The following is a 24,011-nucleotide window of genomic DNA, read 5'->3' on the forward strand; positions in this document are numbered from 1 at the left end:
ACAGGTCCCAACAAATCTAAAACCAGAGCAACTCAAGTATCTGTAACAGACTGAATGCTTGTGTCCCTCTAAAGTTCTTGTTGAAATGGAATCCCCAAAGTGGCATTTTGGTAGAATCTTTGGGAGGTGTGGCACCCTCATGAATGGAATTAGTGCCCTTATAAAGGAGACCCACCTCCACACACATAAAAAGCTCTTGCATCATGTGAGGACAGAGAAAGAAAATGTCATTTAAGAACCAGAAAGCAGGTCCTCTGCCAGTGTCCTGATCTTGGGCATCCTAGCCTCCATAACTGTGAGAAACAATTTTCTGTTGTTTATGAACTACCTTATACAAATAAAAATTAATACTTTTTTTAAAGTTTGTGAAAATGTATTTTGGGAAATTTAGCCTGGATCAATGCTTAAATTTATTTTACAGTAGTTATCAATACAGTAAAAAAACCTATCATTTTTCTATAACTTCTAACTTTAAAAAAGTTCACAAAAAGAAACAATCCGATATCATGTACTTCCTAGCAGAAGAACACAATACCAACTATGCAGTAGTTTAAAAAAAAAAAAAAATTACACTGGAATTTGATTAAGCCTCTAGATCTAACCATCAATTTAAAAAGTTACACTATGGTGATAGAATCAAGTAAAATTCAAATGATGAGAAAGCCTACAGCAAAAAAACATGCGTTCTTAAACAAAACAGCTCAATAGAAAAAGTTCCTTTTTGGTTTGTAACTGCTATGGGGCACCCTTTCAAAAAACATTTACTGAGAACCTACTATGTGCTCAGCAGTACTAGGAGAAATATATACAAAAGCAAAGAGAAAACCTTATGAACTGTCTCATGTACCCATCACCCAGTTTCAACAACTCATGGCCAATCTGGTTTCATATATGCTTCTATCCACTGCTCTCTTAGCATGCCCTGAGTTATTTTGAAGGAAATGTCAGACTTTGTCATTTCATCCACAATATAGTTGTATTTTTCTTTAAAATTAAGGACTATTTTAAAAATCATAACCACAATAACATTATTGTGGTATTTTGATTCATGAGAGCCTAACCTAGGTCAGTTCACTCGTTCACTCAATTCATTTACTCTATTAATTAGCAATTCCTATGTGTAGATTATTGGCTTCCGACAGTTATGTTTCCCTGTTATTATCTTGTCCATCTGGCCACAGTTACTGGACAATGCCAGTAGAGTCTCCCCGTTGGAGTTTAAATCTAAAGAGAATTAAATTTAGTTAATTTTTAGTTTTGTTCCTTTGCTCCCCCTCTCCTCACCTCCACCTTCCCCGACCCCAGAGTGACATGTATGAAGGAACAAAGACATGTTATAAAGAATATAAAAAAAACAAAAGAATAATTCGATTTGAACCTATCATTTTTTTTCCTCTTACAAGCATAAATTCAATACAAAGAAAACATATAACAGCTAATTCATGCAATAGTCAGTTTATTCTGATATAACAGAAAGCAAAGAAATAGCTGTTCCACTAAACACACAAATTTGTCACCTTCTACCATTTTATTTACAACTCCCTTTGCCTAGGACATGAATCATAGTAATATTCCACTTCTCATGATTACAAGTAAGGCATTGTGCTATATGAGGGAAAACAGTTTAACCATTTAAAAAAATCTAAGTTATTTGAAAATCATAAAAAATAGAGGTAAAGATCTATAAAGGATAAAAAGTTACTGCCAATTCTTCAGTTATCACAGGTAAATTTTTAACTTAATACGTCAAGGAATTCAAATCAGATTGGTTTTATAAAAATTTACTGAATGCTGACATACGAGACATTGTACTAGATACTGGGGATGTAAACAATAAAACGTACAGTCCTTGTCCTCAGTGATCTCACAGTCTGATGGAGTTAGGCAGACACGTATATAGACAATTACCATAAAAGTAATAAAAGAAATGCTAATTGGAGGGAGGAGGGAAAAAGGATGGGCGGGAAATATCTAAGAGAGGTTATATGGGAGATGTATTAAAGGATTCATGACTTTGCAAGGCTGATATTTTGAAAAAAGAATCATAAGCAAAGAGAACAGCACATGTAAAGTTATGAAAGGACATATTATGTTCATTATGGCTGAGGTATAGGATATATCATCTACATTTCCTGAGTAGTAGATAATGAGGTGGCAAAAGGCTGTGAATAGACAGGCTAAGGAGTTTAGATTTAATCCTAGGTAATGGGGAACCACTGAAGGATTTTATAAAAGATATAACACAACAGACTTGTTTTTTAGAACAATTACTTTAACAGCAATATGGAAGATGGATGAGACAGGAAAATCTACAAGGCTATTACACTTTTTCAGGTAAAAGGTGATGAATACACATACTAGGCAGTAGCAGTAGGGATAAAGAAGAGAAAATTGTTTTAACAGATATTTAAAGGCTAAAACTGAAAAGACCTGGTGACTTACTAGATATCAGGGGAGAGGGAGAGGGAAGAAAAGAGTAAAACGCTCAGGTTTATGACTTCACACACTGGGAGGAAAGAACACAAACTTTTCTTGAAGGTCTTTAAGTACCTGGTAAACTCTTGAACATCGGATGAAAAACAAAGTCTTGTCTGAAGGTAAAGAGACATGAGAAGTATCACCTTCATTGCAACATCATCCCACTCAAGAATCTAGAACAAGGGCCAACTGCCTACCATATCAATTCAAAAAATCTGTTTATGTATGATAGACAAATCCCTCCATTTTCTTGGCCTCTCATTTGAATTCCCATCCCACACCCTCAGCTGTGATACTAGACATATATATAGAAAAACAGTCTTAAAAGAGATATATCAATCATTTAATCAGTTTCTTTATTAACAACACTCAAAAACTGGGAAAAATTACAATCACAACTCAGCAGCAGAATCACCTGTGGAGCCTTTAAAATGAAACACGTGTCACCACTAGAGATTTTGATTCCATAGGGTCCAAGCAACTGCAGTTTAAAAAGCTTCAAAGGTGAGTCTGATGCAACCCCAGGAGAAAACAGGTTATAAAGACAGATAAATTTTCAATTAGTAGATTATTAAGTTTGAAAAGATAGCAAGTTAAACTAGCAGCTAAAGTTCAGGTTTGATTTCATCTCTTTTATTTCATAATATTTTATAACAGAAGTCAAAGTTGAACAAAACTAAATAATATGATACCATGAAAAGAATATGAAACTCTGAAGCTGCAGTTCAGGTCTGAGGCCTTCAATTAATAAACTCTGTAAACTTGGGCTAAGTCCTCTAACTCTTACTTTCTCAATATATATAATAAAGAGATTGTAATAGACTAGTTTTTTGATTCCTGATCTTCAAGGTTAGGACAAATTAAAAATCGGTAGCCAACATTAAATGCTTCTGTGTTAAAAAACAAACAAAAAACCAAACTATTTTAAAGCTCTTTTTAAAAATGGAACAACTCCTCCCTAACCTCCATCCCTTATAGTTTCCTTTTGTATTCGCCCAAGATGAGCATTTGAGACATCACAGAAGTAAAAAAAAAGAAAGTCAGAGACAGAGACAGTTGACTTTCAGAGTAACACCACAGAACAACTTTAAAAAAAGGCCAGATGTGCTATTTGTCTGGAGTCAAGTAAAAGGTAGCATGTAAGAACTCTTTACTGTTACTGGTCTACCATCAATGCTCAGACTCATCATGGGAGTTCCATTAATGCATTTAATTAGTTGTTTTTCTTTAATAAATACCTTCATATTAGTGTATGCATAATTAGTTTATACATAAGTTTATGCATAAAGACATTTCACATGAAAGAGATGCATCTTGCTAGGAGTAGCCAATATTTTTCTAGAGTACAGATTCTGTTAATATTGTCAAATATAAATTAGCATCATGAAATAAACTCATAGAAGTAAACGTCTGTAGAGACTTTCCAAAATAATGTAACTATAACACTTTGCATTTAAATATTTCGAAAAACATATAATAATCAAGTGGAAAACAAACCTGATCTACACATAATCCAAATCATACGTCCATGAAAACTGAGTATCTAAACTGTTACAAAGGTATTTCTTAAAAATTGAGCATAATCACTGATTATTAATAATTTTATTAACAGATAATAATAATATATACCAGTAAGCTAAATTATTGCTAGCATCTAACAAGTATGCTGTTTTATATTACTGAAAAGGGAATTTGTTACTTATCACCTTACCACATTGAAAACCTTCTACTTCAAAAGTCTATCTACAGACATCCAAAAGAATAGAACTTTTAGTATTGTTACCTAGCACTGATCTATATACTCTGAAGAACAAAATACAATAAGGTGAGATGCATGCTAATGAGGGCCTTAGGATTAGTTAGACAAAACATACATGGAAAACAGTACATGAAACATGGACTAAGACAAACTGTAGTCAAGTGCCATACTGACTAATACAGAAAATAAAATAGTATAATTTGTTACCTATGCAAAGCAGTAGCTAGACAAAGAATAAGAGGTTCATATATATCTAAGGGGCTAGTATCCAAAATATGTAAAGAACTCATAGAAATCAATAGCAAAAACACGAACACCCCAGCTAAAAAAATGGGCCCAAAATCTGAACAGACATTTTTACAAGGAAGACATACAGAGGTACCTAAAAGTGCTCAACATCACTAACCATCAGAGAAAGGGAAATAAAAACCACAATGAGACATCATCTCACACCTGTCAGAATGACTATTATCCAAAAAACAAGAAACAGTAAGTGTTGAAAAGGATGTGGAGAAAAGATAATCCTTGTGCACTGCTGGTGGGAATGTAAACTGGCATAACCACTATGTAAATAGTATGGAGGTTCCTCCAAAAATTAAAAACTAAATATGGTGCAGCAATTCCACTTCTGGGTATTTGAAGAAAGCAAAAACACTAATTCAAAAATATATCTGTACCTCCATGTTCACTGCAGCGTTATTTACAATATCTAAGACATGAAAAAAACCTACGTGTCCATCAATGGGTGAATGAATAAAAAATACATGATATGCATATACATAGTGGAATATTATTCAGCCATAATAAAGAACATCCTGCCATTTTCGACATGGATGGACCTCAAGGGCATTATGCTAAGGGCAATAAGTTAGGGAAAGATAAATACCATATGATCTCACATGTGGAATCTAAAAAACAAAACAAAACAGAACAAAAAAAAATCTGAACTCATAGAAACAGAGAACAGATTAGTGGTTGTCAGGGGCCTGGCAGAGAGGGGTGAGTAAAATGGGTAAGAATGGTCAAAATGTACAAACTGCAAGTTATGAAATAAGTCATGGGGATGTACTATAGTGCATAGTGACTGGAGTCAATAATGTACTGTCTATTTGAAAGTTGCTGAGAGAGTAGATCTTGAAAGTTTTCATCACAAGAAAAAAAAATGAGGGGCTACAGATGTTCACTTGACATATTTTGGTGATCATTTCACAACATATACATACACTGATTCATTATGATGTATATCTGAAACTGTTATATGTCAATTACATCTCAATTTAAAAAAAGAGGTTCAAAGCAGGTATCAAAGTCATTAAGGATATATAAGAAATATATCCATAGTGAAGAATAAAAAAATAGTAAATTATACAACCTTTATAACACTTTAATATTTACTACTAAACCAACTTGCTTCTACTAGTGTTCCTCAACAGAAGACATAATGTTTTTCCCCTTAGGCATTAACCTCCATATCCAACAACACCTAGTGAATATCAGGCAACCAGTAAACATTTATTTGCCCATCAACCAACTAAAAGTTCATTTTAATGAAAGCACACTTGATATTTGCAATAAGGATGGTTTACTCTTTCATAAATACTAAAACCACTGTGAAAGAGGTGTTTTCTCAAAAACAACTAGTAAAACGCTACCTCAGCCCAATGTTGACCTCTGGATACAACTCGGTATCCAAGGTGAGCATTTGAGACAGCACAGAGGAAAAAAAAGAAAGTCAGAGACAGACAGTTGACTCTCATCACAGAACCACTTTTTAAAAAAAGGCCAGATGTGCTATTTGTCTGGAGTCAAGTAAAAGGTAGCATGTAAGAACTCTTTACTGTTATTGGTCTACCATCAATGCTCAGACTCAATCTGGGAGTTCAATTAATGTATTTAATTAGTTGCTTTTCTTTAATAAACACTGTAATATTAGTATATGCATAATTAGTTTATACATAAGTTTATGCATAAAGACATTTCACGTTAAAGAGATGTGTCTTGCTGGGATAGCCAATATTTTTCTGTAAATAAGCTATACAATCTGTTTGCAATTCGGGTCTGACTTACTTTTCCAGTCTCATTTCCTACCTCTGCCCTGTTAAGTCTTACACACTGGCCACACCAAACTTCTGCCTGCTCTGTAAACCCACAAGGCTTAGAGTCCTTCACCCACGTCTCTTCATTCACCACATCTTCATTCACACTCCTACTCATCTTCCAAAAGCAGTCGCCACTTCTGTGAAGCTTCCAAGGAGAATTAATACTTGTCTGAGCCTCTCACAATACTATGTTCCTACCTTTATTATCTAGTGAAAAAGACTAGAGTTGACCCTTAAACAACGTGGGGGTTAGGGGCACAACCCCCTGCAGGGAAAATCCGCAGGTAACTTTTGATTCTACATATATTATAACCATCGATTCCTTCCAGAAGTAAAAGTACTCAAAGGCAGAGGCTCATTCATTTTGATAGCCTACAAATACTTATTGTTGTACCATGTACACAAAAACAAAATCATTGTTGAATGCAAGAAAGAGTAAATAAAATAACAAACACAGTTCAAGAGTTCTCTAATATAACCTGGTAATGAACATGCACAATCACAATGAACCTATAAACCAAACATTAAATGGCTCTGCAAAAAGATTCATTCATTTTTTGTCAGAAATACTTGCAACAAGGTCTCCTTTAAAAATTAATTCTTTTAGTGAGTGTGAAGCTATCCAACTTAGATTATTTTGTTATATGACTTTTCAGAACCACTTTATTATAAAGCTAGATATATTTTTCACTAGCATCAAGACTATCATAAAAGCTAGATAAGATAGCCAAAAATTCAAATTTAAAAAAGCAACCATTAGTAATTGAATATCAAAACCATCCAAGAACCCTTGGACTTAATATCAGATCTCAGTTTTCTAAAGCAAGCGCTTTTTTCTTTCTTCCAGAGTCAGTGTTTTAGTCTATCTTTCGTGCAAGTTACTTTGCAAAATGTTTCATCCAATCATTTCTTAACTAAATCATTTGTGGAAGGTTTAAAGAATACCATGGAACAAAGCTAATTAGGAAGTTTTGTTATTGTATTATGTTAGAATGTGAGCAGGATACATGTTCTAAAAATTTAAATACAACAGGGCACAGGTCAGACTACCTGAATAAAGTCTCTGTCAAATGAAATGTGAGCTGTATACAGAAATTGTGAATAAATGAATTTAAAATTCTAAGATTAATCTTTCATTTGCATATTAACAACAATATTGACAGCTACCATATACTGAGAGCTAACTAACTATCTGCCAGATATTTCATGTAAATTCTTCTCAATCCATCCAAAAACTGAGCATTAGAGGTTAAATGGCCAAGGCTACACACGTAACAATAATAGGATTCAAATCCAAGTCTGTACAGATTTAAAGATTAAAACTTAATTCACTCTTATGCTAATAATGTATAATACTGGAATATTAAAACAAATTTCAAGTCTCTTTGCTTCTTTGAACTGCTAAAGTATAAATGGTCTGATGTAGATCTTTTTACCTTCTTAGGACTGCAATAATCATTCTTTGAAGCCTTACTAGCCTCTCTGCTTGAAGTTTATGCTTTGTGAAATCTGTTTTTTTAAAGTCTACTTTGATACTTCTACAGTTAAATTGTTTTGAAGAGCACACAACAGTGACTTCCTTAGACTGAACACCTTTTCAGAGACGTTTCAGTACTGTGTGCTACATAAAACTACTACTTTCTTCTCAACACTACTTACTACTTACATATTAAATGCTCTGAAACTAGCTTAAAAAATAAAGAAATGGTTTTAAAGGGGGCTGTCTAAATATTTAATTAAATACCAAGGGTAACATCAATTTCAAGCATGAATTTCATGCTGGTAAAAGAAAAAAGGAATTTCAATTCAATAAAAATTCTGTTCCACCAGCTCTGCAAAATTTCACGGCTCATCTGCCGTTAAAGCTTCTTCACTGATGGTACTTGTTTAGAAAGAATCAAGAGCCAAGTTTAATATAGGAATTCTTTAATTATATCTGTTTACAACAGAAGTATGTGGCTACTTATTCTGGCATCAAAGTAATTAGCATTAAAGATCAAAGGCTTTTTGCATGAATCCAGAATACAAACTTGTTTGGATTCTATGTAACAGAACCACAAAAAACATCCAGTTAAGTCAACTTTCACTGAATTTATTTATGCCTGTCATTTCCTTAGGAGTAAATTCATTTAACAGGCTGCTGGTAAAATAAGTCTCAAAACTAATTGGCTTTTATTGTTTGGTATTAACTCTTTAAGGGTAGCCATACAGCTGTAGTTAATTCAGCCATGTTGCTGGTCATTACCTTAAGCCAAAGGCATTTATAAAATCAATTGACAGAAAGGAGAGATTAACTGCTACTATGATATTGCTCCTGAAGGCAGGAACTAGAAAATCCAGATGAATTATAATAATTAGACTACCTCAAAAGAAGAGAAAAGCTACCTGCTACTTTTTCTTCTTTACAAACCTAGTGACGAAATTTTGTTTTCCACTCATCCTCCTGTGCTATAACTGTTTTAATATCAATGAAATGATGTGAGCAGGTTTAGAGAATGGCTTCATGTGTTCACGGAATTACGATAGTTCATGGGGAGAAGGTTCCAAAGGACATCTAATGCAACTTACCTATCCAAGGAATATGTTCCTTTCACCACAGCCCCAACTAAGTAGTCAAGAGAACATTTTCTACTTATTAGAGTAGGCCACTCCATCTTTAGATGACTCTCTTACAAAGTTTTTACTCAGTGAATTGAAATCCATTTCACTATTGCTCCTACTTTGTTGTATCCCTAAAAGTCATGAAAAACAAATCTCACCCCTCTTTCATATGCAGCCCTTTGAACACCTAAAGAAAGTGACTCGTTCTCCAGCTATCTCCATTCAATCAAATGCTCCTAATATGAAATGCTATTGAAGCCCATGTCTGTTGGGCAAGCTACAAAAAACTTAATTTTTATGCATATATAAAATTATTTTAATTGTTAAAAATAATATTTACAACAATATTTACAACTAACTAAACATGTTAGTTACCAACTTTAAATCAAATGAGTTGATGCTAAAGCATAGCAAAATCTTCCTTATAAATGTACATGCTTATACTAAAACTCAATAAAGTCGGTCAGACACGACTATTTTTAATACTATTTAAATAATTAATTGCCCTTAATTGTCTCTAATGTATACCAGTGAAATGTTTACATGAAAGGCTATATGTTAACTAAAAATTTTAATAAAATTTTAATAAAAATTTAAAATACCTTGTATAAAGTTCTGGAGCTTTGTTCTGCAGTTTATTTGCAAGGTGAATTATAAATTCTCAAGTTATACAGATAATGATTATCCTTCATAACTTTGGCCAACTTTCAGCCAAAGTCAAAAAGACAAACAAAAAAAAGTTTAAAGTTCTGAATTTTCCAACCAAAGTCAGAAACTCTGAATTTTAAGGGTATTTTAGTCATGTTATTTCTATAAGATCCTGAGATGAACTGCATAATCTATTTCAAGATCTTCACTTTCAATGTCAGTAGAAGCTATCTATAACATTTCATATATCCTTGATATAGCTAGTGGTTCATTAAACACACGATTGAGTGTTTGATAGACACAGACTACTTTGAAAGATTAAAATATCATCTAAATTACACTGACAAAAAGATTAATCATTCACACACAGTCACTTACCCAAGACTCATGGTATAAAACTGTTAGCAGATACATTGCATAATCATAATTCTGTCTCTTTAGAGGGCACCTTCAAAAGAGAGAGAAGTCAAAATTCTAAAACTTCAGTATACAGATTTACAAAATATACAAATATTAAATACAAAGGATAACTTATATTCAAGTATTCCCTATCTGCTTTAGGAAAATTTTGTTCTTAGAATAAGACTAATCTATGTAGTTCAAGACTTAAGATTGAAAACTTTGAGACAGACTGATGATAGATGCTAATCTAAATGTCCATCTTGATTTGCCAGAGCCAATTCTTTAAAAATGAGCTCCACTATACGATACGTTGCTGCTGTTGTATTTTAAATAGAACTAATTATCTAATATTAGGTAAAACTTGTACATAAACATGAGATGGTATATTTAGTTTTTAGGTTAACAAAATAATATAGAAAAGGAAGGAATTATAATTTCTTTAAATGTACAATAAAACCATGACTTTGTTTATACTTAAGTTTAACCGTTCTCTACTTATATAAGTAGTTGTTACCATAAAACATACACACACTGACATTTGTAAACTTAGGGGGAAAAAGCTACATTACAATTACAGGACTGCAAACAATAACATTTTAAAGGTATCTTTTAAGTTGCACAAACTGAAACACAATATTTCACATTTTCTAAAGATAGCAAAAAGAATATTACTAATATATTTCAAGTCTATTTTCCCCTCAGACAGTAATAATCTGAAATCATGGTTCTCAAGCTCTATCCACCTCTATGCTATTGCCTTCTCACATTTCATGCTCCTTCTTCCCACCACTAAACAGGATATAAAACCTAGTTGACATCAATACCTCCAAATTCTTTGAAACTGTGATAGGGAGGGAGAGAGGATATCTGCTCACTTGCTTTTTTTCTAAAGGCAGGTCTTTTACATTTTGACATAATTTAGAAATGACCAAAGTACAATTCTGGAACTAAAATAATCATTTAGGAAAAACATACCAATAATGTTTCTTTACCTCAAATGACCTAATTTATAAATTCACATAAATTTAATATTGCACTTATGAACTTCTTTGCTAGCACTAAAATTCTTATTTATGAAAGTACCTTAGTAAATTAAATTTCCATGTTTAAGAATTTTCATTGTGAATTATTAGATTTTTATGTACTTTGACTTTGTAAAAACCTTTTTAAGCATTAATCGCTAGTAAATCATACTTTTGTTTTCTTCGAACATCTTCCCGGAGTTTTATTATATATATTAAAATCAAGGTTAAAAAGAACAATAATTTAACTCATCAAGGCAAGCTTCTCCATATATATAAAGATCACAGCAACAGTGGGCTAGTGTGAGGATATTAAAAATATAAATCAGACAACTTCTCTGACCTATTAAGTTAATATAAGTTGACATAAAAAGCAATCCTTATTTGCAACGTCATTTCTTAAAAACGGACTACAAGGGGACTAGAGGACAATAAAGATTGTGACCAATCTGCTGAACTTTTCTTTATTACCTATCTGTCTTGATAGTAAGCACATCTGTGGTCTTGCAGTATCGCTCTCCTACAAGTTTAATAAGTTTCTTCTTTGCGTGATCATCTAAATTCAAACTGGAAAGTTTAATCTTAAAAGCAGAAGAAAAAAAATCTTTGAAAAAAAATTATTTTATATACATTTTAATGAAAAAACAGTAGCAATATGATTTAAATTAACATTAAAATGAGCAAAAGGAAACCTTTTCAAACTCCTTTCTATACAGAGTTAGCAACTGGTATGCATTATGAGGCCTGATCTTTTACTCATGGAAAAAAAAAGGGAGAGGGAGCAAACTGCTTGGAGTTCTTTCTTTAAAAGTTCTGGGCATTAGTACTTTTCCTGAAAAAAAATCAATGACATATTTCTGAAAAAAATGAAATTAGGGTGCTTATGAGTTGCACTAATAGAATTAAACTCAATTAGTATTAGTAAAGTTGGAATATACGAATAAATAGATAAAACGTAAGGACTCTAAGAAATTTCTGCTATACAATTATGAGACCCATTTCATTTCAACTAGCTTAGGGGCATTTATTTTAAAAGATACAGATCTCTCATGGAGGCTGGAATACACCATCAAAGAATCAAAAACATTTGAAATAATTTAGCTCAACATTTCTCAAAATGTTAATACTAATCCTACAGGTTGCTAAGAATTATTTCTTTAAAAAGGCTACTTCTGTTGAATACAGTCAGGAAATGTTGAGTTAAATTGGGTTCTTTACGAGAGAATTTCTTAGAGGTGGTAATATGTTAATGAGTGTTCTGAAATTTCAAGATTCAGGGATGTTATGTAATGATTCCCAAATTTATTTGACCTCAGATTTCATATTTCAAGGGACAGTTCATAGACTTAATCTTTCTTAAAACATATTTTGGAAAATGCTGGACTAAATGAACACACTTTTTAATTTACAATTAGGACATCACTGAGGGTATCACCTAAAGATAAATAGGCTTAACAAAGAAAGATGTTAGACACTAGAGTATAGTTAAATAAGGTAAACTACATACTATTTTTCATGGAGGAAATTAAGAATAAGAGTTATAACTGTATGAAGAAAAAAAAGCGTAAGATTTTACAATCTCATCCATTTCTTCTAACTTCAATAACCTTGCACTTCCCTCAACATACCATAAGAACTTACTTATTTTTCCATTTTTCTCACTAGACTACAAACTCCTGAAGATAAGAAAGAAGTCCTGTTCTTGGCAATGGTCTAGCACTTAAAAAGCATGCAGCATACATTTTCTAAATGAATACACAGATGAGAACAAAGGAGGATATATTGTTTTTTAAGCACTATGTTTATTTGCAGTAGAAAACATAGAAAACAAATACATATAAACACACTCTTAAAATATATAAGTGGTAAGAACACTGACTATTAAAAATCAATCCAATAGAATGGTCGTATGTTGAAGACGCTGTGAATTACCACAATTCCCTCGAAAAAAATAATGTATCAATAACCAGGCTGTCAGCTTGATGGATAAAATAAGCGATTTTATGATAACTCTAATTATTAACAATGTGGGGGATTATTTATAAGAAAATCATTATATGTACCTACATGATTATTAATTATGAAAACATGCAAATTTTCATAATTATGAAAAGATATAGCAGAGAAAAAGAAATGAATAGTTTTTACATTAGGATAGTGAGAATGTAGAGATTTTTCCTTTTAAAATTCCCATCAATGAAATCGTTTCACAAATTTTAAAATTTAGCATTTAAAAAATCTGTGTTCAAGCTTTTTGTGTAAGTAGTAGTAAAAAAAAAGAGGCGGCAATGTTGATCATTACTGTAACAACTGTTTTAAAATTCATGTTCACACTAACATTTTAGTGTTCAAAAATTATGGTTTATGCCAGAAGCTTATAAATATTTCAGACACAGCTGTGTGGTGCACTCACGCCACCTGCTAGCACTCAAAGGCACTGCAAAACTGTAGTCTTCACTATATTTGGAATGTTCTGACTTAAAATACAAGACTACATGGAGTACAAAAACTAATTCTGAGAGGGTCCTAGAAGGCACTTCAAAAAGATGGGCAGTCATCCTCCAGGACAGATGAATCAAAAGTATATTAGTCAGCACTCCTTGGAGAAATGGCTGATTCTAGGACTGCGACAAGGAATATATAAGATAAGCCTGGTGCATTTTGTGGTGCCAAAAAATAAGTATTTAAAAAACTAATAATAGGGGATGGCAAAGGAACAGAGGAGCCAACTGAAAGAGTTCCCATGGCCAAAGCCAGGACAATTTGAGCAACAAAATAAATATTATTGTATTATAACCCAAAGGATAAAATATCCATGAGTCTATACTAATATAAATAACTGAATAAATAAGTGGAAAGCAGAAATCTCCCACACAGAAAAATTCCAAGTAATTTATGTGACATTTATCCTTCAAGAAGGTAGAGCATTAACTCCCAACCTTTTATGTGTCAGCTGTGCATAGTGACTTCCTTCTAAAGAGTACAGTATGGAAAGGAAGAAAAAAAGAGTAACTTTATAGTGGAAAAAACTGGCAAATACTACCTCAGTCAGATGACCTAGGCTACATCATCAGTGATAAGTCATGTTAGGAGCCTCTCTATACCTTTGCTATGATGTGATGAGTATGGCACTTTATTTCTGAGGTTTTCCTCCCCCAAATACATACTAGTCTAGCCATGAGAAAAACAATAACAAATCTAAATTGAAGGACACTCCACAAAATATATAACTACTTCTCAAAGGTGTCAAAGTCATCAAAAACAAGAAAATTCTGAGAAACCATTACAGCCAACAAGAGCCTAAGGAGACACGATGACTAAATGCAATTTAGTACACTGGATAAAATTCTGAACAGAAAAGGAACATTAGGTAAAAAGTAAAGAAATCCAAATATAGTATAGACTTTAATTAATAATGTTATCAAAATTGTAACAAATTTACCACAGTAATATAAGATGTTAACAACAGGAGAAATTTGGTATGAATTATTCTTGAAGCTTTTCTGTCAATCTAAAACTATTTGAAAATAAAAAGTTTAATAAAAAAAAAGTGTATTGGGTAACTGCCCCATGACTGTTGTGTGAAAATGATGTGTTATGTATATCAAGACTTCCTTAGCAAAGGAAACTAACAGTGGATTCAAATACTAATTTAGAAGTTACTAGAGCAGACACCTGAAACTGCAATGGCATATGGCAAGCCCCCTGGTGAGTGAGAATAGGGACTGGATGTTTTCCCAAAGCAACATGATAAGGACAAATTACCCTACATAAAATACTAACAAAGCAAATCGTGATAGAATAAAAGAATGATATATCATAAACTAATCAGGGTTCAGATATGGTTCAGTAATTAAAAATCTATTAATATAATTCATTACTTCAATAACTCAAAAGAGATCATTTCGAAATGCTAGTAAATGAGAAATAGGATATATCATTAACATAATGGAGACTATTATCTCAAATTGAATCCAATCTCATATTTAGAGGCTAATGAGGCACGCACACCCATTAAAGTGTGGAACAGTGTAAGTGACTACATAAACATTATTTTAGAAATTTTATCTAATGCAAAAGACAAAAAGAAAAATCAGGCTATAGATATTAAAAAAGGAGAATTGGAAATACTATTAGTTATCATTTATTTCCTGAGAAATCTCCAAAAAAATCAACTGAAAAGTCCTAGCATCCAGATTTTGGTCTCTAAACACCAATGTTCACTAAAAGGTATCTGAGCTCCGTGGAAAAAATTTCCAGGTCTAGGAAAATAAATACATAAAGTGAGCCTGGGCCATCTTGTTGGGCCAGAATGCAAAGAAATTTTCCAATGCTAATGGGATTGTAAAAAATGATACAGAAACCAACTTAGAACAGTTCCCACGAGCCAAAGCTAGGACACACTTTGAACATCAAAAAGAATAATGATTTTAGTTGATCAAAGCTTACTGAATATATCCACCTACAGATTACCTGTTCAAGGAAAAAGCAAAAACCAATATGTAACTTCACAATGGAAAGATCAGGTTGTTATCCTCATAACGAAGTGATCAATCTCAGCATACTAAGAATGAGACAACCAAACTTTATGTGCCTTCTCATGTCATGCAATATAAAATACATAGCAACATCAAGTGTATCTATCAAAATCTTTTACTGTAATCTAATCGGTTCCTTAAATCTTAACTTCCAGTTTATACGAAATACAGGAGAAATAAGGTAAAAGATAGAGAAATAAGGTAAATGACATCAGGATGCATTCAAATTCAGAATGTCGGAATTGTTACAGGATAAAATACTTGTCTCTTTAGCAAGTCTACGTCCCTGGGAGAGTAGGAAGAAGGAAAAAGAAGTATTAAGGTCCTTTGCTGTTCTAGATTTCAAAGGACATAAGAAACATTACGAGCAAATGCAATTGTCTTTGACTAATTTCTGGTTTAAACAAAAGCTACTTTAAAAATTTTGGTGAGACAATTCAGGAAATTTGAATATGAAATAGGTATTTTATATCATATTAAGGAATAATACACGAAAATCTTTTTAATTTTTAAAGATAACAGCCTGAAGTATTTTAGTGTGAAATTTAGATTAGTAATTTATAAGTAAACTCGTAAACCAAAAACACACAGATACATACACACACATGTGTATGAGCACATGAAGCACTCTATATTTTACATTTGTCAACAAAGTGCCATGTGTGTTTATCATACTACTCTATTTCTCCATATATTTGAAATTTTCACAGTAAAAGGTTAAAAAACAATTTGGTAAATTAGTCAAGTAAAAAGTTAAAAAATAACTGTATCATTTTCGACCAGGGTGCCAAGATAATTCAATGGGGAAAGAACAGTCTTTTCAACAAATAATGCTGAGACAGATAAATATCCCCATACAAAAGAAAAAAGTTGGACCCCTACCTTATACTATGTACAAAAATTAACTAAAAGTGGACCACAGACCTAAATGTAAGAGACAAAACTCTAAAACTCTTAGAAGAAAACATGGGAATAAAGCTTCATGACTTTAAATTCCACAATGTTTTTTTACATATGGCACCAAAAGAATAAGCCCCCAAAATACATTAGACTTCATCAAAACTAAAACTTTTGTGCTTAAAAAGACACCATCAAGAAAGTGAGATGATAACCCACAGAATGTGAGAAAATATCTGCAAGTTATATATCTGAGAAGGGACAGGTATCCAGAATATGCATTAAAAAAAAAACAGCATCAAACAATGAGAACAAAAATTACTCAATTAAAAAATGGGCAAAAGATTTAATGAAACAGACATTTCGCCAAAGAAAATATACAAATGGTTAAGAAGCACTTGAAAAAGTGCTCAACATCATTAATCATTGGGGAAATGTAAACCAAAATCACAATGAGATAGCATTTCACACCCATTGGAATAGCGAAAACTAAAGAGACCGACAGTAATCCCCTCGGTGAGGATGTTAAGAAAAATAGAACCCTCAAACATTTTTGGTGAAACTTTAAAGTAGTGCAGCCAACTCAGAAGCTAAGCAGAGTCAGGCCTGGTTAGTATTTGGAAGCACCTAGGAAGACCAGGTGCTGTAGGCGTAAAAAATAAGAAATAAGGGATTGTAAACTGACAAGGTCCTTGCAATCTGTGAGGTCAACCAAGGCTTGCCTCCCCTAAAAAAAAATAAAAAAATAAAGTAGTGCAGCCATTTTATAATACAGTTTGGCAGTTCTTCAAAATGTTAAACATGAAGTTACAATATGAACCAGCAATTCCACTGCTAGATATATATCCAATAGAATTGAAAACGTTATGTCCACACAAAAACATGAATGTTCATAGCAACATTATTCATAATATCCAAAGAGTGAGAACAACCCAAATGTTTACCAACTGATGAATGAATAAATAAAATATGGTATATTCATAAAATGGAATATTACTTGGCAATAAAAAATGAACAGGTATGTGCTACAACAGATGAAACAATGAAAGCATTATATTCACATTGTATAATTCATTTATATGAAATATCAAGAATAGGCAAATCCGCAGAGACAGAAAGTAGATCAGTAATTGACAGGGGCTTAGGGGTGGGGAAAAGGGGGAACAATGGGGTGTGACTGATAATGGGTACAGTGATAAAAATTTCTGGAGTTAGGCAGTGGTGTCAGTTGCACAACTCTGAATATACTAAAAACCACTGAGTTATGTGCTTGAAAAGGGTGAATTCTTAGTATATAAATTATATCTCAATAAAGCTGTTATTAAAAAGAAAAAATAAGTTACAGGAAATCAAATACCATCAAAATGGGCAAAAGACTAAAAAAAAGCATTTTATAAAGGAATCAATTCTCACCCTCATGAGGATTAAAAGACACAAATTTTGAAAATAAGATATTTTTTACCTATCAAATTGATAGGTAATAATAATATCTAGGTTGGTGAGGGTACAGAAAAACAGGATTTTTCATAATTGGCTGGTGTATTTTTTATATTTCCTGCAGGAATTTATGACATATAGTCAAAAAACTTAAAAAAGATCTATATCCTTTGATATGACAGTTCTCCTTTTAGGAATATAATTAGGGTTAGACATAATTACTAATTACTAAGGATATTCATTACATTTTCTAATAAAGAAAACTGTTAGAAAGACTAAAGATCTCATAATATGTATAATTAAAATAAATTGTGGAAGATCTATGATATGGAATTTTTATCTCTCCACTTTAGTGTCAGAAAAAGGACCATTTCTGACTGACCAACATTGTACCCCAGCCTCAAACACTGTCTTGGTACACAAAAGACCTTTGTTTACACGCTGTTCTATGCACCCATTATAAATAATATTAAAGAATATTTAATATTGTTGGAAAATTTTTAATTCATATTACCAAAAAGAAAAAGTACAAATAACTAATCAAATGATAGTGTCATCCCATTAACATACTCAAGGCTGACTGCATCTATATTAAATTGAGCTCCTATAGTCAACAGTGGTCATTCATGAGTAGTAGAATTATAGGCAATTTCATTTTATACTTTAAAACACTTTTATATCATCCAAATTTCCTATGATAAATATTTCAGTTCTCTAATAATACATACTAAATGCTATTTTAAAATGATGGATTATAGTAAATTTTTTTTTATCTCTTACCCTTAAGGTGACTACTCGTGCTTTGGGGTTTCGAATAGATGGTCCTGATGAAACATAATCAGCTGTGTCAATCTCAATTGGAAAATGCTTCTCGCATTTCTCATCACTGTCTAGTGCAGCTGGCCACTCAGTGCAAAAATCTGAGAATTAAAAAAACATTCTCTCGATTACAGTTTTGCAAGTAAATTCTCATTGTAATGTATGCTACCTGACAAAACCAAATTATTGAGAGAGGTCACTCTCAGGTAACATGAAATGAAAGAATAGATTTTATTCTGTACTTTATAGATCATCAACTCTTGTCCCTTTTCTTTTTAGGTGAATCCTACTAAGGGAATGATTTGAGCAGTTCAGGTTTGGTGGGGAGGAGTAAATTCAGTTAAAAGGGAACTGTGACTTGACAGAAGTTTATTATGGCTTTGTATATACCTGTTACGGGACAGTTAATTCCTCCTCACTAACTAAGAGCAAACAGTTTATGACATTCCGAGCTCATCATTGTTTTTGAAAAGGCAACAGATAATATCAATTCACTACCAAATAAAGGTTACTAAAGATTAGCTGAAGGGAATTGAAAGAAGCTCTAGAAAAACTCTAAGAGAAAACTGAGACATGGTCAACATTCTTTCAGAAGCTAAGTTGAATGAGGCCTCAAATTGAAACAGGTACAATGGCCTAGGTCATCCTTAAATGGATCCTGATAGTAACTCATGTTTCTCCTATGTGACTTCTGAGCCACTGGGGCTAAACGGAAAGAGGAACAGACTTCACCTCATATTCAGGCAAGACAGCCAGCCTAGAGAGGAGGTGGGATCAGGTCTGAGGCCTGGGCCACAGTAGGAAGAAGTTCTAAGCACTGAGAACATGACTCACTGTCTATCTCCATAGCACAGAGGTGTAAACTCAGATGACATCTGGGAGGTGGTGTGGCATGGGGGACTTAGAAGGAAAAGAGCTCCCAGCCTTCCACAGTTAGCTGATTTCCTTTTGCCCTGTTTCTGTCAAGTTAGTATGGTACAGGGCTCTGAGCTTGAGATGAAAACTTCTGGCACTATCAGGCTCCTGTCAATGGAAATCTCCTTTCTTAAATAGCATCCTTCTAAGAATAGCTAAAAGTGATTAGTTTCTTAGGTCAAACACATTAGATCTCATGAAGCTGTGCTTTCTCCAAAACAGTAGGGCTGTAGGAGAGGCTGGTCATAATCACAAGTAGACATGGGAGTTCTAAGACCTAGGGGGCAGTGAAAGGTACTCTGCCAATAACATTTCCCCCCAGCTTGCAATTTTCTTATAGTACTTACTATATTTAACTCCCATTTGGGCTTTAACACCAGAGTCAGTAGCTCTGCGTTACAAAGACTTTCTAAGATCTGGGACTAACTATATGTTAGCAAATTAAGTGTACACACAATTGTTCACACAATTCCCTCAACACCCTGTTTAAGAGATCAATACTCAAGACACTTTGAAGGGAAAGAAATATCTTTGCAATTAAGAACATCTCACCACATAAATAAAACAGAGCAAGATTATTGAGGTAATTTCATTCCTATCATGGACTAACTCCAATATCCTGCCATATAAGATGCAACAGTGCCAACCAAGCACTTTATAAGAGAAACTAGTTTGGGGAATTTTATGAGTTCCTGGGTTTGTACTAAATTTTTTTTTTTCTTAACTTTAAGCAAGTCATTTCAATCACCAGATGATAATTACAGTTTTTATATTAAATGACCTAATTAAATGTTTAAAAAAATACAGCCAACTGGAAAGTACCTAATGGACCTCTATTAGGCTTTATTCATCTTATAGGTAGAGCAATGACTAGACTTCAGAAGACCTTGGTTTTTACTTAACTTTGCCACTGATTATTAAAATTTTGGTAAATTACCTAACTTTCCAGTACTTCAGATTTTCCATTTGCAAGTTAGATATAAAATCTAAACTGACCTACTTTAAAAGAAAACTGAGAAGAAATATCTGAAAAGCCTTTGAATTATTTGGAAGATACAATCTAAATCCAGAAGCTGGCAGAAGTATAAAGGCAATATTAAGAAAAGATTAAAATGCTCCCTTAAACACTGTAAAATATGCTATTTTTCTGAATGTGCTATATGAAAGCCTTTCATTTAAAAATGATGAAGTATTTTAGAAATATCTCATTACAATGGCCAGTTTCTACATTACAAATACACATTTAAAAACAATGTTTATAAAGAGAAAAAAATGCAATTTATCAGTGTCAAAGGATCAAAATGCGATACATAGTTTGTGCCAAATGGAGCACAAATTTGTAGCAGTGATCAGTGACAGTCTAACACCAGGTACTGATGAATATAGAAACCTAAAGAAATAGAAAAACGTGCCAATGTTCCAAAACAGAAGAGCACATATATAAAAGGAGATAGAAAAAATTTTTCCTTCCCTCATTTCAAGAGTAAGCTAATTATTTCTACTTTTTAAGATTCTTTCATATCTTCTTCCTTATATTTCTGAATAGAAGGCCCTCCCAAAAGCTAAAATTTCATCACAATCATGTTCACTATCCTTATTTCTCCTTCTAGCATAATTAAGCTACCTGTGAACTATTTCTAGATTTCTTTTTCTTTCCTGAAAAGTTTTAACAAGTATACTGCACATTTACATATCTTTAAGTCAGCATTAATTTCAGACTTCATCAAAAGGTACTAACTCTTGAATTAAATTTACACATTCAATAACTAACAGCTGTGAATCTAAAACAATTCAAATTTGCTTATTCTATAGGCCAATGAAAATGAGATCAGAAATTAGAACACATACATATTATGAAAACACATAAAACCATGAACAAAAAAATATTTTTTGCCTTTACTTCTATGTACATGGAAGGAAAAATAGTAGGATGAGTGAAATCCATGTTTACATCTAGAAATCAACAGCTATTGTTCAAAATCAATAAATTCAGAACTGAAGTATAATCATATTCAAGTGATTACATAAACATAAAATAAATATACTCCCTGGGAGTTATTACCAGCCCTAAATAATGATCAAAAGAGAACACTTCTAGCTAGAATGAGGGGCCAGGGAAGGAAAGGAGAAGCATGAGACTGTTGCCTCTCATCACCACCTCTTCTATTATTTGATGTTACCACATGTACATATCGCTCAATTTTCTTTAAAATTTTAAGCAATTTCTTTGAGATAACTCTTCTCTGCAAAGTATACCATTATTGACCCCACTGACTACTCAGTTACTCGGTATGCTTCTATACTATCTTCAGTTTAAATTATATTGATTTGCACCTATTGGAAATACTCTGAAATATTTCAGTCTTTTTATTTATGTGCTTTCTATAATTTATCAATAAATCCCTAACCTACCTAAGTAAAGATTATGATTTCTGATTCTATTTATTATTCAAAGCCCCTTGCAGAGTAATCTGTAAAAAAAAGAAACTGAAGTCCCCTACCGTTATTGTATTGCCATCTATTTTTTTCTTTAGTTCTGTTAATATTGCTTTATATATTTAGGTGCTTCCACGTTAGGTGCATAAATATTTACAAATGTTATATCCTCTTGGTAGATCAACCATTTCATCATTAAAAATAAGATTCTTAAGTTCAAAATCAATATTAAGTTCATGTAAAAAAAACAACTACTTACCTCTAAGAGCTTCACAGTGCTTTTTAATTGCTACAGGAGTCAAATGCAGAAAATTGGGGATCTAAAACAGTGAAATTTAAAGGATAAATTATCCAAATGTCTTAAAAACATGAAAAAAATAATTTTCTCATAAAACTAAATCAGAGGCTCAACAAACCTTATAATACATAAAATTGAGTAATTTTTACAATATCAGTTTTAGGTGTTATGATCTTAAGAAACGAATTTCTTGAAACATATATTCAGTACCAAAACAGTGATGTTCGAAAAAATAAACATATTTTTTAAGTATTCTTCCTGCCATGAATCTAGAGGTATGTATATTTCCCGTATAAAACTGAAAACACTTAAGGACCCAGATCATTGTTTAATTATCCTAATTCCCTTGGAATACACGGCATGGTAATACATTTCTACCTGGTACTTAGTAGATACTTTACAACTAAATGGATGAATACATGCAGCTAGCGAATCTTAACTGAATGGTTTAGAGAATATATTTATGATGATAGATTAAGAGGCTGCCTAATCTTTCACAAGGCCAATGGAAATTTAGGAAAGGTCAGAGATTTGAATCTTTCAAATAAATAATTAACATTTGCTAGTATATTTCTTGAATAATGTTTAGCATCTGAAGGGAAAATTTAGTTAAACTCGTTTGGAAAGAAAAGTTGAGCAAGCAGAAAGTTACTCTAAACATTATGACTGAAATCTTAAGTGTTGATCAGAAAGAGTTTATTTTAATTAAGAGAAAATAGGCAATGAAAATTGGGATTATGGGGTGGGTGGCTTCATTCTCCTGTACTTTTATTTTTGAAACAAAAATATAATCTTAAAATTATAAAAGGAAAAAATAATAGGTAATCCTTACACACATTTATATAGGTACTGTCCTAAACATTTTGCATATATTTGCTCAGTTAATAAGCTTATCCAACGATATTCTCTAGGAATAGACCACATCATTGGACTAAGCACACAGGTGATTCTTAAAAGAGATGGTGTGCATTAAATGTTTGGATTTTTATGTTTATTAAAATAGTATTCGCAACCATAAGCATTATTATAAATAAAATGCTACTCTCTCTCACCCAGTAAAATTTTACAAAGACCTTTTCTTTAAGTTCACTTCTTCTCTTTCATTTGGAAAAAAGTTAGTTTCCTCAATGTTTGTTTTCTTATACCTCTTGAAATGTTCTCATTTCCAAATTTCATTTTCCCATCTCCAGAAGCAACCTCTTCTCCATGTTACCATTTCATTTTTCAGTATTACCTTTCAGCAAATTTTTGTTTTTCAAGAAAATTCTCATTTAATGAAAAATATAGTTCATTGATGATAATCCCACTGTATGCAACAGGAAACCCTTTAATATATGCATTCCCAGGCTAAGCATATTTATATTTTCTTTAAAAACCTATAGTTCATAAATCATTATAGATGCTACAAACTGAGGCATTTAATATGACCTATTTTGTTTCAAGACAACAATATTATTCTACCTTTCTGGACAGAAAGTTTTAAAATCTCTCTTTAAAAAAATGAAACCTTGATTCCCCACAATTCTTGATCTCAAATTAGAATATTTCACTTTTCTTAGTTCTAGTTGAAAGATACAATACAAACAAGGTACAGTAGAACAGAAAAAAACAAAAGGGAGGCCTCAGGACCAATTAATTACATTCTTAAATGCCCAGAATTCT

At 32.4% G+C, this 24,011-nt stretch overlaps 1 protein-coding gene across 5 annotated transcripts in view; it reads right to left on the reverse strand.

The window, feature by feature from the left end:
- Positions 1–24,011, reverse strand: part of MRPS35 (mitochondrial ribosomal protein S35) — a 33,711-nt gene that overhangs the window by 4,758 nt on the left and 4,942 nt on the right. For 4 of the 5 annotated variants that reach the window (XM_039882431.1, XM_039882435.1, XM_039882434.1 and 1 more), the window contains exons 4-7: positions 22,311–22,371; positions 18,662–18,801; positions 11,481–11,590; positions 9,964–10,033 (exon numbers count right to left, since the gene is read on the reverse strand). In XM_039882431.1, coding sequence (XP_039738365.1) covers positions 9,964–10,033; positions 11,481–11,590; positions 18,662–18,801; positions 22,311–22,371 — 381 coding nt within the window. The remainder of the gene's footprint in view (positions 1–9,963; positions 10,034–11,480; positions 11,591–18,661; positions 18,802–22,310; positions 22,372–24,011) is intronic. The other variant, XM_039882433.1, reaches the window with a different exon arrangement.

The sequence above is a fragment of the Pteropus medius genome, unplaced genomic scaffold (genome assembly GCF_902729225.1).
Source record: "Pteropus medius unplaced genomic scaffold, Ma_sr-lr_union100, whole genome shotgun sequence".
Classification (NCBI taxonomy): Eukaryota; Metazoa; Chordata; class Mammalia; order Chiroptera; family Pteropodidae; genus Pteropus; species Pteropus medius.